We start from the raw sequence: 17,971 nt of genomic DNA, 5'->3' as shown, positions 1-17,971 counted from the left end.
GGGCTGTCAACATTGTCAAATGATACATACTTCGGTGCCCTGGGAATATTGTCAACCTGCTTATTTTCTTCTTTCCAATACTTTCCGTTATTTCCTTTCATAGTTCATGTATCTAACTGGAATGCTGTTCTTACGAACTTCCCTGGCACTATTTCCTTTGTGTTTCATTTCTCTGTTTCCCTTTTTAACATACCCATCTCATTCAACTCCTCCAAACATTCTTATATACGCTTTGCATTACTGAGCAATATCGCAAGCTGCTCCGGCTTCCTGCATTCGACTCAGTAACATGCCTTTGTTTATGTATCTAGTTGAAGTGGCCAATCATAGCAAAAAGACAGAAATATCACTCGTTGAGAATATATATGCTACTAGGAAACAGAGGACTAACCCGCTGCCCTCATTCACGAATTGGTTGTTGTACAGCACGGCTGCGCCCAAGTTGTTGTACCAAAATACGACGGCAACGAAAAATTTGATTTTGTAACTAATATTTTCCTTTGACTTCGCTACGTCCACCGGTTTAAGCAGCTGCGCTACTCGGAGAGAGGACGCTGTTGCGCGTCGCTGATTTTTTGAGTACACGCGCCGCATTCATCGCCGCAATGTCCAGTTGTCCGAAGGCTGTCCGACAATAGACATCATCGATCATCTTCGTTTACAAGCGTGATGTTATTCGAGACTGTTCGGTCGCCCGGTCATCTGTGGCGAATCACTGTACTTCCCTTTTCCTCCACCGCCGACGCCCCCTTTCCTGGCCTCTTCACTTTTTTTTTTTTTTTTTTGTGAGAGAATCTCACAACCACATGCAGACATTTTTCACGTACATTAGAAGGAGGGGGGAGGGGTGTTGTGTAGCCACTCGTTTGACCACATGTGGTAGGAGACAGCTGACAGCTATTGAAGTCATCACGTGCTTTCTTTGACCCGTGTCCGATTGTTGTAACAGAAAACAGCCAGGGTCACAAACGGAGCGACCTTATAAGCGTATAGTAAATTTTACCGACCAGAGGGGTCACTGTATAACTTCAGTTTTAAATGGTTTGTCTTAGGGTTAGTTTAATGGCATTTAACACCCTAAAGGGGCTCTGGCTATGATGGCTGCTATAGTTGAGGGCTGAGAAAATCTTAGGCCCCCTAGATAGGGCTCTTAAACAGCACTGACAAATACAGTACTCGGGCAACTTGCATTTTGCCTGCAGAGAAGCGCGGCAGTCGCAAACGGGATCGAAACTGAACTTCCCGGCTACGTATTCGACCGCCGTTGCCACTGGGCAATCTGGGTGGGCCTTTCGCTCCCGGGACCTTACTTGACCAACATTTAAACCGGCTTCCGAATGTTTTTTGTAATGCGTGTAGGCAAATGTGGGGAATACTTAGCAGTGGCTGTGTGCTACCTTGTAGTATTACCCCTCAATAAGCTAGACAATATATGTAGGAGATTCTGTGTGAGCCAAAATGCTCGTGCCAGTTGGCTATCCAAAAGAGTAACTTATCATCCCATTGCAGCAACTACTGGTCCGGTTATTATAAAATAAACATAAGGCAGTAATAGAAATATGATATGTCAAAAACACGAAGTAAATTTAGGGACCGTGTACAATGCTATAAGGAAAGACAGATAACATGTATAAGCAAGTCACAGCCACAAAAAGACAGCTCGCGTCAACCTTATGCACACACAAAAATACATTGCCTTGGCCCGTGGACATATTTATGACGTGGACAGCGATTTTTTCTTTCTGTTCTTTTTTATTTACATTTTCTGGTTGATTTCTCGGTACGAGAACAGTTCCTCAAAAATTAAAGTTGTGACGAAACATTCCCGCACAGCAATATAATGTAACAGAGATCAGGTCTCGGACACATGAGCGCACCCAATGTGACACAAGCTACCTGAATAAAAACATGCCTGATACAGCATAACATAAAAACCCATTTAACATTCCTACCTGCATGAAGCTATATGGTGTATTTCGCTGTAGCGTTCTAAGTAGACTGCCTCAAGAAGGCTATATAATGAACGATGACCTTGGTCGCAATGGTATACCTACTTAAGAGTGGGGGATTGCGGCAAGCATGTACATTTCGTTGTCATCTTTCCAGGAACAGCCAAGTGTTTGCTGGTCCAGTGTGGCTTCGAAACCACGCGCAACACATGCTCGGGCCACGAGACAGCTCTCATGCCCTACCATATACTTGGCGTCCCAGCTAAACGTAACCAAGCTTGTAAAGCGCGTCTTTGTACCCTAGCCCTAGAAAAAACCTACTGAAGGTCGCTGAGAGTCGAGTGTCGTAGTGTGCTTTACTTTTCTCTCTCGGAGTTACTTGACATTAAGGACTAATCATCCAAACTTTTATTTTTTGCTGGCCTAAGGAAAACGGGTCAAATATAAACTTTCACCCTACCTAGAAAAACAACTCACGACAATTTCTGCACTTAGCATAACTGTCACGTGACCCGCTTCTGCCTTGTATCTATCGCACACTGCACAAGCAATGCCCCACCGGGCAATGAACTTCCGGGAAAAGCTGAGTTTGTTCTCTGAGACTCGTCTTAGAGGACTACGTTTTTCAGACATGATAGAAGGCTATGGGAACGCAGCACGAGAGGAACGATGACAGAATACGACTTCGGAACAATAAAGTATGATATAGCGGTAAGCCCGTGGTTGAAAGCCGTCGCACGAGCTGCTACAACATGCTGTGAAAGCCTTACGCGTGGACATTATTGCGCGTCGATACTCATCGATGGCTTCATGCTCACCAAAAAGACACCACAGGAGCGCGTTATTCTTGCACTTCACGAATTCGCTTGCAGCAGATTGAGGATCTCATTTGGTTAGCGCATAAGGAACCGGTCCCACATCGACAAGTGCTTTCCATCAGAAAGCCAAACGACGTAAACGTGATTCAGTGCTTCTGCTTTAATTTTAGCACTGATTTCTGGAGGACAAAAAATTCTGAAGGACAAAAAGTAGACTATAGTCTACTTTTTGTCCTCCAGAATTACCCTACGCAAGATCAGAACATTTTTTTTGTGGACCAGTAGCACCTTTTTAAATCTATTCGCAGTGATGTCTACTAGTAAGAAAGGGTAAATTAGTCCAGCAACCTATGCAGACGACATGTTGTGTTGTCGGGCTATGCGCAAGTACTGATAATATATCGATCATGTGAAATGGGCAGATAATGAAATGTTATTTCTACATGACGAATGCCTCGTGATACGGACATTGCAGCAAACTTCTCATTTCTAGAGGGCTCAAAAGTGAGCACATAAGTATATAATAACTTCTCAACCTATTGTCACTCATTATTTTTAAAGTTTGAACTTCACGACACAAATCAACCATCAAGTTGCAGCTCAAAGGCTTTCTGCATTTCGTATAATTGTGTGATTATACATGTATGGACAATATTGCCAGGGGGCGCTCGCAGCGAAAGACGTTGAAGTGGCGCTCGGAGAAAAAGGACGAAGTGAGTCGGCTCACTTCGTCCTTTTTCTGGTCGCCCATTTAAATGGTCGCCCATTTAAAGTGGTCACTGACCACCATTCCTTGTGTTGGCTGGCCAACCTGCGTGACCCATGCGGCCGCCTGGCGCGATGGAGCCTTCGCCTACAGGAGTTTGACCTTACTATAGTCTACAAGTCCGGACATAAACATGAAGATGCTGACGCGCTCTCTCGTGCGCCCGTCGAGCTCGCTTCACCACATACGGGTGACTCGGGCAGTTTTCTCGGAGCTGTTGATGCTTCAGATATGTCTCATCAGCAGCGTGCTGATCCAGAGTTACGAGCCCTGATCGATTATTTAGAAGATCAGCCAGCCACAATACCTAAGTGCTTTTCTCGGAGCCTCTCAACTTTCTGCCTGAGAAGTGGTGTACTCTATAAGCACAGCTCTAGATCCGATTCGAGAACCTACCTCCTCGTGGTACCAGCAGCTCTGCGAGAGGAAATCCTTTCCGCGTGCCACGATGAACCAACTTCTGGTCACTTGGGCTATACTCGCACACTTGCTAGAATACGAAAAACATTCTACTGGCCTAACCTTGCAACTGTCGTTAAGCGCTATGTTAAGAGCTGTCGGCAATGTCAGCGTCGGAAGGTTCCGCAATCAAAGCCTGCAGGCCTTCTCGTGCCCATAATACCACCACGCGCACCGTTTGATCAAGTCGGCATGGACCTTCTCGGTCCTTTCCCTCGATCCTCCGGGGGCAACCGCTGGATAATCATCGCCACAGACTACCTGACTCGATATGCCGAGACCAAAGCGTTACCTAGTGGTACAGCATCGGAGGTTGCCCATTTCTTTGTACACCAGATCATGCTGCGGCACGGTGCTCCGACCTGTATTATTACTGACAGAGGGACTGCCTTTACTTCACAAATGATGGCCGAAGTTTTTCATCTCAGCGGTACGGCACATCGAAAAGCTACTGCTTACCATCCGCAGACCAATGGGCTGACTGAAAGGCTTAATAAAACCATTGCGGACATGCTGGCGATGTATGTCGACGCCCAGCACAAGACTTGGGATGCTATCCTACCATATGTGACATTCGCGTACAATACGGCAGTCCAAGAGACGACACGCTTCACGCCGTTTCGCCTAGTTTACGGCAGAGAGGTTCGGACGATGCTGGACGCAATGCTCCCTTGCGAAACAGATACCGAGCTTTCTACTGACGCCGAACACTTTGCCCAACATGCTGAGCAAGCACGCCAACTAGCACGCGTCCACATCGCCCAGCAACAGGACAAGGATTCACGCCGGTACAACCTCCGCCACAAACAAGCTTCCTACAACACCGGGGACCAGGTGTGGGTGTGGACTCCTGTTCGACGCCGTGGCCTATCAGAAAAGCTGATTTGCCGTTACTTCGGACCATATAAAGTCTTGCGGCGCCTCAGCGACGTTAACTATGAGGTCCTCCCAGATGGCCCAGAGCAGAGAGGCCGTCGGCTACCTCGTCCAGAGACAGTTCATGTCCTACGCATGAAGCCGTATTTTACGCGGTAACTGAAAGACGGCATCTGCCAACTTTTTTTTTTCGTTTGCTTTTGTCCACCTGTGTGCACGTGTGCCGTGTGCGTCACGCTTAAGGAGGGAGGAATGCCAGGGGGCGCTCGCAGCGAAAGACGTTGAAGTGGCGCTCGGAGAAAAAGGACGAAGTGAGTCGGCTCCGGACTAGAAGGACGTACCTAAAGCTTGGACCTTATAATTCCACCTGCACCGGCTCTGATAGCCTAGCCCTAGTCGCCAATATCGTGACAATATAAGGAAAGCTTAATATTGAAGTAAACCTGTCATGCTGCATTCCCCAGGATGACTTCCATGCCAATATTACTGATTTAGCTATGGTTCCGCGCTTGGCAAGCCGACGTGCAAGCAGTTGGGTCCCTTGGGGAGAACGGTATATGGTTGTGTCGTTTTATTCGTAGTTCCTTCGTAAATTGCGCTTTGCAATATTGAAGTTCAGGAAGGTTATTGAATTCATACTTAAATTACAAAGTTGCTTGTCGAGCCTGTCGAAAAACAAACAAACAAACAAACAAACAAACAAACAAACAAACAAACAAACAAACAAACAAACAAACAAACAAACAAACAAACAAACGAACGAACGAACGAACGAACAAACGAACAAACAAACAAACAAACAAACAAACAAACAAACAAACAAACAAACAAACAAACAAACAGACAAACAAACAAACAAACAAACAAACAAACAAACAAACAAACAAACAAACAAGCAAGCAAGCAAGCAAGCAAGCAAGCAAGCAAGCAAACAAACAAACAAACAAACAAACAAACAAACAAACAAACAAACAAACGAACGAACAAGCAAGCAAGCAAGCAAGCAAGCAAACAAACAAACAAACAAACAAATAAACAAACTGAAATAATGGTTTGTGGTAAACCGTGACATTACATGTTATTATACTTACACATGCATACAAATATCAACCATGCAAGACGAATTTTTTTCCAAGTTCTTTTTTTTATTGTGACATATCACTAGTTCCAGAAGAGTCTAAGTTCACAAAAAAGGAGACACACACACCGATCGACGCATACGAATGCGCAGACACACAAGCATGCACTGTATCTCAATAGGTAATACTACAATCCGTCTCTCAGGCTACACAGTACTGCAATCAACAACTGGTACAGACCTCAGTAAAGTTCTTCTGGCTATCCGGAATGACGTCAACTTCATCCAGCATCCCATACAAACTGATCCACATAATGAGTACGTTGCAGCCACTTTAAAGTGCATGAACACGCAGTTTACAGTAATTGCTGCCTACATACCACCTCGTGCTAATTTCAATATTGAACGCCTACAAGATATCATGCGAAGTACCCCTGTGCCACACATTATAACGGGAGATTTCAACGCACATCATCCTGCTTGGGGAGGCGTCAGATCGACAGCCAGAGGCCGGCAGCTATTCGACTTCGCACTTTCCTACAATTTATTATTTCTCAACGACGGCCAAGCAACTTACTATCAAGGAGCACGGTCCAGTGCTCTTGACATCTCCATGATCTCTGCTGATCTGTCAGCTTCAACAACCTGGTCTGTGGACATCGAGACTCATGGCAGCGATCACCTACCTACATATATTGAGGTTTGTGGCTTTTCTCTCGCCTCTCAGCGGCATAAAGTTCGCTACACGAACTGGGAAGCTTTCGCTGATGCCGTAGAAAAGCAGGATCTGTCGAACTTAAGTTATGACTCCTTCATTGCTGCAGTAGCACATGCTCAAACATTGCACACGAGAGTCCTCCACCTGCCAAAGGTGTACTCAGCTGTTGACGCCGAATATGAAAAACTTCGAGCAATACGTCGCAGAGCAGAAAGACGAGCGCGCAAGACACTTTCTAGAGACGATATCCGGACTTCTAGGCGAGCACAAAAACACGTTCAACGCCATTTGGACAAGCTAGAAAGAAGGAAATGGACATCTTTTTGTGCAAAATTAGATCCTAGAAAGCCACTATCTAAAGTGTGGAGTATTGTGCGAAGCTTAAGAAGTCAGCCTTCACAACTACATCCTTTCGAGTGCGTGGCTCTAAATGCCAATACTACTTGTCTTCATGTAGCAGAGACTTTCTGTTCAAAGATGATTGCTCCATTAGCAGCTCCTTCACTGCAAAATGTGCTCCCCACCTTTGTCCCGTCGCCCAACACTTCTTTCCTAGACGAACTGTTCACTATGGAAGAACTTCAAGCTGCGCTAGCAGTTACCAACAAAAGATCTTGCCCAGGGCCTGACCATGTTAGCTACACTTCGCTGTCGCGTCTTGGAAGAAAAGCCAAAACTCAGCTGCTTACCATCTATAACAACTCTTGGATAGCTGGCAGCCTTGTAGAGAGCTGGAAGACTGCGCGCGTAATACCCGTTCTTAAACCTGGTAAGCCATCAATTGATCTAAACGCTTATCGTCCTATTGCACTGCTAAGCTGTGTTGGGAAATTGATGGAAAAAATGGTTCATTCACGCCTTACCTGGGACTTGACGAATAGGGGAATTTACCCTGCATCAATGTCTGGCTTCCGAAAAGGCCGAAGCAGTATTGATAATGTTATTGCTCTTGCCAACTGTGTCAGGCGCAGCAAAGCTGAGCGGTCTCTAATTATTGCTGTTTTTCTTGACGTTAAAGGAGCATTTGATAATGTCACGCACGAGGCGATTCATTCAGCCTTGCGTTCAATTGGCATTGCTGGACGAATGTATAACTGGCTTTCTGACTATCTTCGGGATAGAACCATTTACATGCCAACGGATCAAGGTGACACGTCCTTACATCATGTGTCTCGTGGCGTTCCTCAGGGAGGGATTTTAAGTCCAACCCTCTTCAATATATCTCTTCTTGGTTTAGACAGGTCCTTGCCACCTACTGTTCAAATCTCTCTCTACGCAGATGACATCTGCATATGGTGCTCCGGAAGAAACAGGCGCATTGTGCATGCTCGGCTACAAAAAGCAATAGTTGGCATTGCATTATTTTTAAACAAGCGAGGTCTTGTTATATCTCCAGAAAAGTGCGCAGCAATTTCATTTTCACGACGTGATCTCTCCCGTTATGTACTGAAAGTTGCTGGCACTCCTATACCGTATGTCAACCATCAAAAATTTCTAGGTGTGACCTTTGATAGATCCCTTTCATGGTCACCACACGTTCAACAACTTAAGACCAAACTCTCTTCATACGTATCTATATTCCGTATGCTCTCAACGACCAAAAGAGGCTGCTCTACCGATTCCTTATTACGGCTTTATGGAGCACTTTGTGAAGGTCTTCTGCGTTATAGCCTCCCTGTTCTTCAAGGCCTCTCGCAGTCAAGCATTAAACTACTTGAAGCCATGCAGGCCAAAGCTTTGAGAGTGTGCCTTGGTCTTCCAAAAAACACTTCCACAGTGTGCACTCTGGCGGAGAGCAGACGTCTATCTGTAACCGTGCTGATACCGCAGGAGCTGCTTCGCGCCCAGCTGCGATTTGCACGTGAACCTACCCACCCGTTTTCAGAGCAAAGCATGACATCACTCTCCAATCTACTGCCTGCGCAATATCAACGTGCAGTACTGTCATCTTTCCCACCATGGAGGTTTGCTTCATGGCAAATTTCGACAACTATACCTGGCATCAAAAGAAAAGCCCACACCCCAGGACCCGCACTTAAATACTTCGCCCTTGAGCACATCTTTGCACGCTACAGTCATCATTGCCACATCTATACTGATGGCTCTGTCACAGCTATTTCTTCATCCATCAGCGTGTGGATACCATCAATGCACACCACAATCTCGGCAACACTCAGTCATCGCACTTCAGCTGTGGCTACTGAGTTAACAGCTCTGAGAGAAGCAATTATATATATTCTACAACAACGCCCTGCAGCATGGGTTATCTTCAGCGATTGTCGCGCTGCACTACAATTGCTTAAATCATCAAGAATTCAGGAAGAGCTCGTCATTGACATAAATAAGCTACACACAGAGGCCTATGACCTCAGTCACAGCATTGTACTACAGTGGTTACCTGCTCACTGCGGCATCGCGGGCAACGACCTCGCAGACGCCGCTGCAAAAGAACTAAAAGATTCCACAAGGACAATTTCAATACCATTCTCACGAAGAGATGCAGCAAGACTTGTAGCAACTGAATCGTGGCGATTGCAACGCTCTCTGTGGTGTGACCCGAACCATCAATATCGACCTCTACACCGAATAGATCCCACTTGCGTCTTTCGAATTCCTCACAATTTGAACAGGTGGCATCGAAACTGTCTACACAGAATCCGCTTAAATGTGTCATACACAAACTACTTCCTACATAAAATAGGCATAGCGAGCAGGCCTCTGTGCTCTACATGTGATGTGTGTGAAAATTTTGAACATTTGGTAACCTCCTGTCAACGGTTTACTGCACATCGCAGGACACTGCGCAATAATTTAAGCTTACCTAAAGAAACAACCTTGCGCCTTGAACATGTCTTGGGTCCTTGGTGCGACGGATCGTCTGCTGCGAGGGCTACCAAGGCCTTAGTAACTTTTCTGAAGGACACAGGGTTGATTAATACCCTTTAAAACTCATCTGTGTGTGATTATGTGCGTGTGAAAGTTAACTTTTCTTAAGGACACAGGGTTGATCAATACCCTTTAAAACTCATCTGTGTGTGCTTATGTGCGTGTGAAAGTGTGCGACACCGATTCTCTTTTTTCTCTCATTTATTTCCCCTTCCCCTCCCACAATCTGTCACCCTTATCCCTCAACCCTCATCAGGAGTAGCATGCTAGGCTTACCACCAGGCAGACATCTCCTGTTGCCATTAAAATATATATCTATATCTGTGTATCTCAATAGGCTTGGTTTCTGCGCATTATAAGAAAAATATGCAGTCGAAAGCGACTTAGCTAAACAAGCAACTTCCTGCAATCTGCACAAAGGGATGACAAGTTTCGTCCCCCAGACATAGCGCCAGACCTTTTTATAAGAACCGAAGAAAACAAAGAAGAGGCATATCCACGGGCTGAAGACATGATATTAACGCGAAACAAGGACGAACGACGATAACATAGCTAGGTTCTTCTTCCTTCCATTCCTTCTAACGTAGAAGCGCTTCCCCGATTTCCTCAAACTTACTGTTCCTTTTCTCGCGTCCATCAAGCACCTTGTGGATAGCTAGGAGCCCTTGCTTAAATGGGAACGATGAAGACCAATGTACCATTCTCATAAAAAATAATGCGATTGGATTTCGCTAGTAATTTGATAATGCTGACGGTTAAAAGACAACTCCTAAGCTCGGCAGCCGATATATTTAGCGTGACCTTGAATCCATACTCTGTTCTTGAGAGGTCTCACACCTGAAACTTCGCATACGCATCGAGAACGGTAATTAAAATGTCGTTAACGGCTTGCTTCTTCCTCAGGCAGCTGCGCTTGCTGCTACTTAATTACGCGATCCGGTGAAGAAAGCCTTCGGGCTACGTGATTGCAGAGATCTCAGCTTCCCCATCATGAAAGGGCTGCAGAAAATATTCGCAAATCAATTTTATCTGCTGAGTGGGATCGCATGGGCAAGTGTTTTCTAGAGAGAAAGGGTCTACGCAACTTCGCCACGCACACTGTTCTTAATCAGAACAGTGAAACCGAGTGGCGCAACTTGCCTGAGATAAAGTTACAACTGAGCCCCCTTGGTAAGGAACAAGCAAGAACGTGCACGCTGGGACATGAACAAACTCTAAGGGGTCTCTTTGTTATCTTTGGTGAGTCCGAATGGAGATCTTTATGAGTAATATTTATGACACTGGGGAAATCTCCACATGTAAGTGGAAGCGTACGATCGGTATTACGCAAGAGGAGTAGTGTAAGAGCATGCCAATGTAGATGCTTACGGAAATGCAGCCATTGAGCTGGTATTGACAGCGCCATTGCATTCTGTCTCACGATAATACTGCGGGCGTCGAGTAGTCGCTATTGTTATTGCCCTTACAACGAATGGCGCTTATCTACCCCGGAGAACCGACGAATGACTCGAATGCACAGAGTGTTAATCAGCTGTATATGTATACGTGTCCAATAACAAAATTGTAGGCAGGGGAGGAGGTGGGGCGGAGAGGGGCGAAAACGCCCGCATTGGGCAACATCTCGAGTAATATTGGAGAATTCCGCATGACAGTTCATTACATGCCAGTAAGGTTATTTTAAATACCAGAGTACTGTGACCTCCCCCCCCCCCCCCCCCCCCACATCTTATCTCTCCCTGCTGTTACTGCTATTCATGTTTTCTTCCTAGTTTTACAACCGTGGCCGCGTTTACTTAACCAGTGACGCTATGAATAAAGTCACCAGTTTTATGTCATCGCTGTGACTTGGTCCTTCTTCTTTCGTATGCGGGCTGGTGCTCTGCTATACTCTTATAATTTCATACCAATTCGCCCATCAGCGTGCTTATTACCGCAGTAGAGAATCGAGGCTCGGTACGGACTACGCTGAAATAATACTCTTCCGCTTCGCACTACTCGATGTATAGTATGCTTCTCCGCCAAAATTATGCGTACGGTAAGCTCATTTTCAACACGCCTTCTCCCGAAGGGTGCCATTGCCGCATTTCTAACGGATACTAGGGCGGAGGGGCCACAGAGAAAAACCGCACAAAAAAGCTAACATGCTTCCTACCGCAGATTCTATACCTTCACTGCTGGCAGCCCCCGCCTTCCCGACCCCGCTGTGAGATCGGCGGGTCGGCGGCGAGTTGGCACGAGTGCCATTCTATCTAGCGTCACAGCATTCCCCACCCCCTTGGCCGCACCCCACCCAAGGTGGGTTCCATTGCTCCGGCGCTTACCATAGTCAACGCTCCCCTCGGCTTTCAATGCTCCGTCGCTCTGTGCCGGCTGATTGTTACAGTTCTGCAAGTTGCATGCAGACACCGACGCTGCTGCTTGGGCAAAAGCCGAGTCAGACATTTGTGTCCGGACTCCCGGCATGAATGCATGCGAGACCAAAACGATATCGGACAACGGAAAGGATCCAAATAACCAGCGGGTTCGATGTGGTAGAAAGATGTCCCAGAGTAGGACTCTCAGACACGGAACACTGCTCCAGGTCTTGGGTCGGTTGACGAAGTAGGCTTCGAAAAAGAAAAAAGGGGAAAATGTTAAACATTGGAGAAATCTATCAAAACTGCTATTTCTGCGTTACTATTGTGCGGTTATCTTGACCCTATATCAATGTTTAGTTTACTAGTTTCTCATACGAAACACATGGCTTGAAAAAGAAGGAACGCGTAAGAATAATATGCAACCCAAAAATTTCATTATGTTAAGACAGGGCTAGAAATACGGACAGATAGAAAGACAAACCACCATTCAGCGTAATGTGTATTTGTCTTTCTATCTATCCGTGTTTTTAGCGCTGTTTTAACATAATGTCCGACCACCTCGCCCAGTAAACCACCTTGCTGAAAAATTTCGATTGTCATGTGGGGTGACGAAACAATAAGCTCTCTTATTTTCGCCATAAAGTTGATTGAGTATTGTGGTTACACTTGTATCATCTCTTATCCAGAAGTGAAATTTTCTATACGCCTAAATGTTTTATGTAACTCTCGAATTTTATTGCACTGTAAGCTATCTTTAACAGGCGTCGTCACAAGTGGCAGTTTCTTTCACATTCCTGGCTAGGATTTGCATGAGATAACAAACGCGCGAGTAGCTCAGAGTGTGGCAATTACTCGTTCGTGTGCCAGTAGAAGTGAAACCTTGAGTATTTGAGAACGCAGGTTCCACTGCAGGGATTGTTAGTAGGAAACATGTGGCGCTGAACGAAGAACACAGTATCAACCAAGAAGTCAGTTTGTGACAGTTTGAACCCCGTACGGAAACGTTCGATCAACTTAGCACAAAGGAAAATAGTTTTCCTTTCCCGACCCACTGTAGTAGGGCTATATAGGATTACTGCTCTTAGCTAGTGGTTCCGAATACGAGGTGTTAACTACGGTCACAGTGGTGGAATCTCAGAAATTAAATGAAAAAAAAAAAAAAAAAAATAGGGGTCCTTGTACTGTGTAAAATTGAAGCCCGTCAATACCCCACCGGCAGATCGAAAGTCTACACCTTCCCTCTTTTGCTCTTTTATTCCGTCTCCTTCTCTTCCCTTAGGGCAAGGCTGAAGTGTCCACCTACATGTAGTACACTTGTTGGATCTTTTTCGTTTTGCTGAAATGCCACTCTCTGCAGACGTTAGTAACGGGCAGAGCATCCTTATTCTTGTGCCAGATAGTTAAAGTACGTGTGTGAATCTCTTTTGCAGTCCTTTTTCAAGAATTACTAAAACCTTTGAAATAGACGTTTTCCGGACAGTGAATTATCTAATGTAAAGAATATGTAAAGCAGGTGCTTAGGAAGATTTTGTAAGGAATGTTTAATGTGAAGAATATGCCAAGAAACGTAAAGCTTTCATTCAAGAGAATACAGAAACGTGCTGGTGATTTCTCAGACATAAATGGAATTTCATTAGCGCGTCACATTAGAATTTTTCAAGAAACCAAGCAGGAAAAGCGAGACTGCATGGCTGTCGTAAAAAGTGCGCGTGGTTGCAGTTTTTACGAAGGTCGGTGTGACAGAAAACTGTTTTTTTTTTTTTGTTTCAATTGTAGTTTTAATTTCAGTCGGTAACAACACATCGAGAGGTGTCGATCACTTCCTGATTTTGTTTTACAACAAACACCATTTCCGCTGCACGTATACCTAAAAAAATATTCTCAGAAGAAAGTAAAATAAGTCAAATGCGTTGATGTAAACAAATGTTTTGCTTGCTTTATTGCTCTTTACGGTAGTTTGAAAAAAAAAGAAAAGAATGCGTTTGTCAGTACAAACATTTTGCTGCCTGGGTCGGCGCTATTGCGACGGAAGGAAAAGCCATGAATGCCTGTGATTCCTATCTTCCTATCGTGGTCAGCGCGTGATACAAAGCGTATTCCCTTCTTCACATGAGTCTTAATACATTAATTTCGGGCCATATGATTAAAACATGCACGTCCAGAAAGAGTATTGCATAAAGAAAGGAGAAATTAATTATCATATTAAATAATCCTTAATGATTGTCACACCAAACATGCTTCTTTGGAGAAAATTTCAATATTATTGTAATAAAATTTCTGATGAATTTTTGTTTACAATGTTCATGAGCACACAACAGGAAGCCTGACAGCGTGAACAACTCCTTTTAAAATGTGCTCCAGTCCTTTCTACTGTCTCGCACCGTCTCTTTTTAGAAGCCTTGCCCTACTATGTTCAAAGTAAGAGAATGGAAGTGCCTTTATGTTTATTAACGGTATATGATTGCTTGAAGTCACGATGTATATTGCAAGCGTTAAAAAGAAAACAAAACACGGTGAAACAATTCAAAACTTAAATGAGGACCTACTTCAGGATTAAAAAAGTATTCTGCGAAGATATCTTTTCAAACTCACCTGTTGTTCTTGTCAGAGCCGCTAAACTTCGTCGCCACCAATGGAAATTTAGGCTAACTTGGCACTCAATCGGAAGAAGCTCGACGCTTTGGACAGGGCGAGATACGAACAGAAAAGAGACGTCGTGAACGACGGATGTGTACATCCTAACCGACTGGGCTGCTTCCGAAGTGAGTAAAGTACTCCTGCCACTTACGGTCGTTCTCCCTGTTCAGCCGATCTTCCTGAGCTGCGCTATGCTCCTTACCGTACTAGATGACAGAAACTTCAGCTCGAGAAACCTGGCAAGAAAATGGCAGTCCATCTTCAGGCGTCCCTTTCAGGAAGTGTGTCCGGAAAGCGGGTATTTCAGCGTTGAAGAGGGAAGGAGAAACACGGATAGGAAGCGGAAATCACTTAAGGGGCAGGTACAGGACAAGACTCACCAGACTGCAAGGAGTTGTGAAAGGAGATGCGGTGACGTGTAGACAAGCATAAAGACATACTCTTTGTCGGACTAGGAAAATCGACAGACAATGGAGGTTGCCAGAACCGCGTCATGGTAGTGCGAGGCATAATGGCGAAAGGCTGAAGTTTCGTCTAAGAGCGAGGCCGGGAACAGGCGTGCTTGAATGTGTGCTCGTGGGAGCTGGAAAACATGCTAGGCACGAGGAAAGCTCAAACTACATATCGGTGCTACTGGAACGAGAAGAAGACACGATGGAAAAGTGCTACTGAATGGCCTACATTAAAATAGAAAACAAACAAATCTAAAAAAATCCCTAGTGAAAAAACGATGAGTCACAACAACCTCAGACAAATTCCCACACTAAACTCATTCTAAACTCATACTAAACTCGTACAAATCTCATCATCTCCTACAAATCTCATCATCTCCTACAAATCTCATTCATCCTATGAGAAACATATGAGAATATATGATATTTGTATGAGTTTAGTATGAGAAATCTGTATGACGTCATTGTGACTCATACGGCTTTTTTCACTAGGGATATAACACGAACAATCTGAAATCTTGGTTTCCGAAGTTCAAAACGAGCCTTCCTCTTCATTCGGCATATATTGGCGATAGAGAGAGAGCGTTGTAAAACGAAATGGCAAACGAAACCAACAAAAATTCAGCAAAAATGCAGCGCTTATGTTAGGTCATATATTACGCTTTATCCAAAAAGGCCTTGAAAATAGAAGTGGGTCTCATTTTTAAAGTTTCATCATCGGCAATATAGTAAACTATTAGGGTAGAAAATGTGCATTCCAAAGTTCTTTGAGTGGCCTTTTAGCACTGCGTTGATATAAAATAGCGTCGCGGACATTTGTTATGCGTCAAGCAACTAAGACTCCGTCGGCATATTTCATTATGTAAAACAAGTCAACTTCATTATGGCAATGATACTACAAATACAATGCGCGAAAACTCCCTCACCGAGTTCTTAAATGCGCTTATTGCACTTTTTTCTTTTAGGAAAATTTAGAGACAAAGTTCAACCGCGCTTTTGACGAATTTAAATCACATGTAAAAAAAAAGTGTTATGGTTAGCATTAGGTAAATTGCAGTGTGCATTCAACTCTTGCACACACACATAATGTCCGCCTTGGTGTGTGACCCAAACGCGCAAACCGTACCTCGTACCTATCGCAGTTCTTAAACCAATCATTGCTAAAGAATCATCACCCGATTACTTAAAGCTTGTCCTCACTTGACTTCGTTCTTCTGGATACCATGATAAGAACCTTTCATTTGATATATTTCCCGACGACCTGACTTATTGTATTGTTATTGTAGACTTTATTGAAAAGAACTCGCCATAAGCTTCGCAATGACCACGCCCTCAGTGCAGCACACATAAGTGGAGGTGGTTGTTAGTGATCATTGCTTCCGCGGTACAGATGAATAGAACCGCGAAGAAGGCTGTTGCGCTTGCATTTATTATCAGTGTCACATCAAGCTAGTACTACAATTTTCATGCCACATCATCATCTCACGATTTTTGAGTGTCTATATATGTTAATTTTACGATGCTTCTTGTTTATACACCACCCTTCCGGACAACGCAGGGAAAACGAAACAAACTCTAAACACTTATCTAATGTCACAATGTAAAGTCATGCTAATAACGTCCTTAGCATATGCAGAAACAGCCTATTGCTTATTTATGGTAGAAAGTGACTATTCATACCCAGCGAAAATGCTCTTTTTTTTTTTTTTTCAGGCTTGTCACAGGAGCAGAGGATGGGGAACGTGTTTTCGCCGAGAGCGCGTGACCTCACCTGTGATTTCTATGATTGTTTTATGATCTTGTATGAATTTGACAGATCGGATACCGTTATCTTAATATTTATCCATGAGAACATGATTTAGGGAAACAAAAGGCATAGCGCCCACCTTTCGCCGTATGCCGCTTGTCGAGCTTGCAGTGCCTTGCTTAAATAAAGAATTGTTGTAAAAACCATGCAGAGAGAGAAAAAAAGACGGCTTTCTATTTGTGTCTGCAAACCTCGGTTCCAAAAAATAAAAACAGTCTATTCTTACTGCACGCTGTCAGCATTCTTTTTAAGGTGCGTAAAGTCACATCGCTCTGCTGTGACGCGCATAGACATAAAGAACCACATACATTATTTACTGAGACGCCCAAATGTGGCCTCTGCCACCGGTACAGAGAAGCGACTAGCGTCGACCGACAGCTCACTGATTGTGCTGTCGGAGCACGTGCTCAAAAAATGACACAATCGAAACATGCCCCCCTAGCCGAGAGGCTCAAAACAACGTGCGGTGACAACAGGTCTCCTTATTCATAAATGCACCGCCTCGCGTCTTAGGGCGGCATGTTGGCAGTTGACAGAGAAGCATGAGGAGCGCGGGCATCGCCGTATTTTACTGCTTTAATGTGACAGCTCGTGACCCCTGTTGCACTTTGTCAAGCCACCGTTGTCCTGGAGCTGTCAGTGGATGCTCAATTATGCCCACTCTCCTGTCTGCAGGCAGCTACATACAAGGCAAGCAAAAAAAGAAAATACTAGCATCACACAAAGCATTGATCTGGCCTTAGTATGAGCTACGAAAACACGTTGTTTCTTTTAATGCGTTTTTTGGTAAACGTCCACTAACGGCTGTCCCATTCATATTTCATTCGCACATACCGCTGCAGCGTGCATGCATTCCAGAGTACATTTTATGGCACCCTATCGAACATAACTGTTTGCTCTTTGCCTTCCTGAACATTAAATACTTGATACTAAATGCGATGGAGAAACGGACCAGAGCTCGTTACTGCACTGCATGTCGCATTCAGGTCGCACCCTATTGCCGAGTTTTACAGTGTACGAAATCAGTTTTAAGCGATACAAACGAAAGTGGCAACGCGCCCGCTAATTGCTAACAAATAAGTTTTATGCCTTGCACGTAGTAAAGCAGCAGTCTTGACCCAAGGAAAATGAATTTTTCCTGGACGTGGTTTCATTGTTAGCGTCTACT

General features: G+C 44.5%; 1 protein-coding gene and 1 long non-coding RNA gene across 2 annotated transcripts in view; one reads left to right on the top strand and one right to left on the bottom strand.

Moving 5' to 3' along the window:
• LOC146176218 (uncharacterized) overlaps positions 1–12,013 on the bottom strand; it is a 42,848-nt gene extending 30,835 nt beyond the window's left edge. Inside the window, exon 1 of the mRNA XM_084580729.1 lies at positions 11,872–12,013. Coding sequence (XP_084436855.1) covers positions 11,872–12,013 — 142 coding nt within the window. The remainder of the gene's footprint in view (positions 1–11,871) is intronic.
• Positions 1–17,015, top strand: part of LOC146176217 (uncharacterized) — a 213,261-nt gene extending 196,246 nt beyond the window's left edge. The window contains exon 3 of the long non-coding RNA XR_014701172.1: positions 16,710–17,015. This is a non-coding gene — a long non-coding RNA (uncharacterized LOC146176217). The remainder of the gene's footprint in view (positions 1–16,709) is intronic.
• The last annotated feature ends 956 nt before the right edge of the window (positions 17,016–17,971 follow it).

The sequence above is a fragment of the Amblyomma maculatum genome, chromosome 10, assembly GCF_055883805.1.
Source record: "Amblyomma maculatum isolate TAMU_Amacu chromosome 10, ASM5588380v1, whole genome shotgun sequence".
Lineage (NCBI taxonomy): Eukaryota > Metazoa > Arthropoda > Arachnida > Ixodida > Ixodidae > Amblyomma > Amblyomma maculatum.
This window is presented reverse-complemented; position numbering and strand designations above follow the sequence as displayed.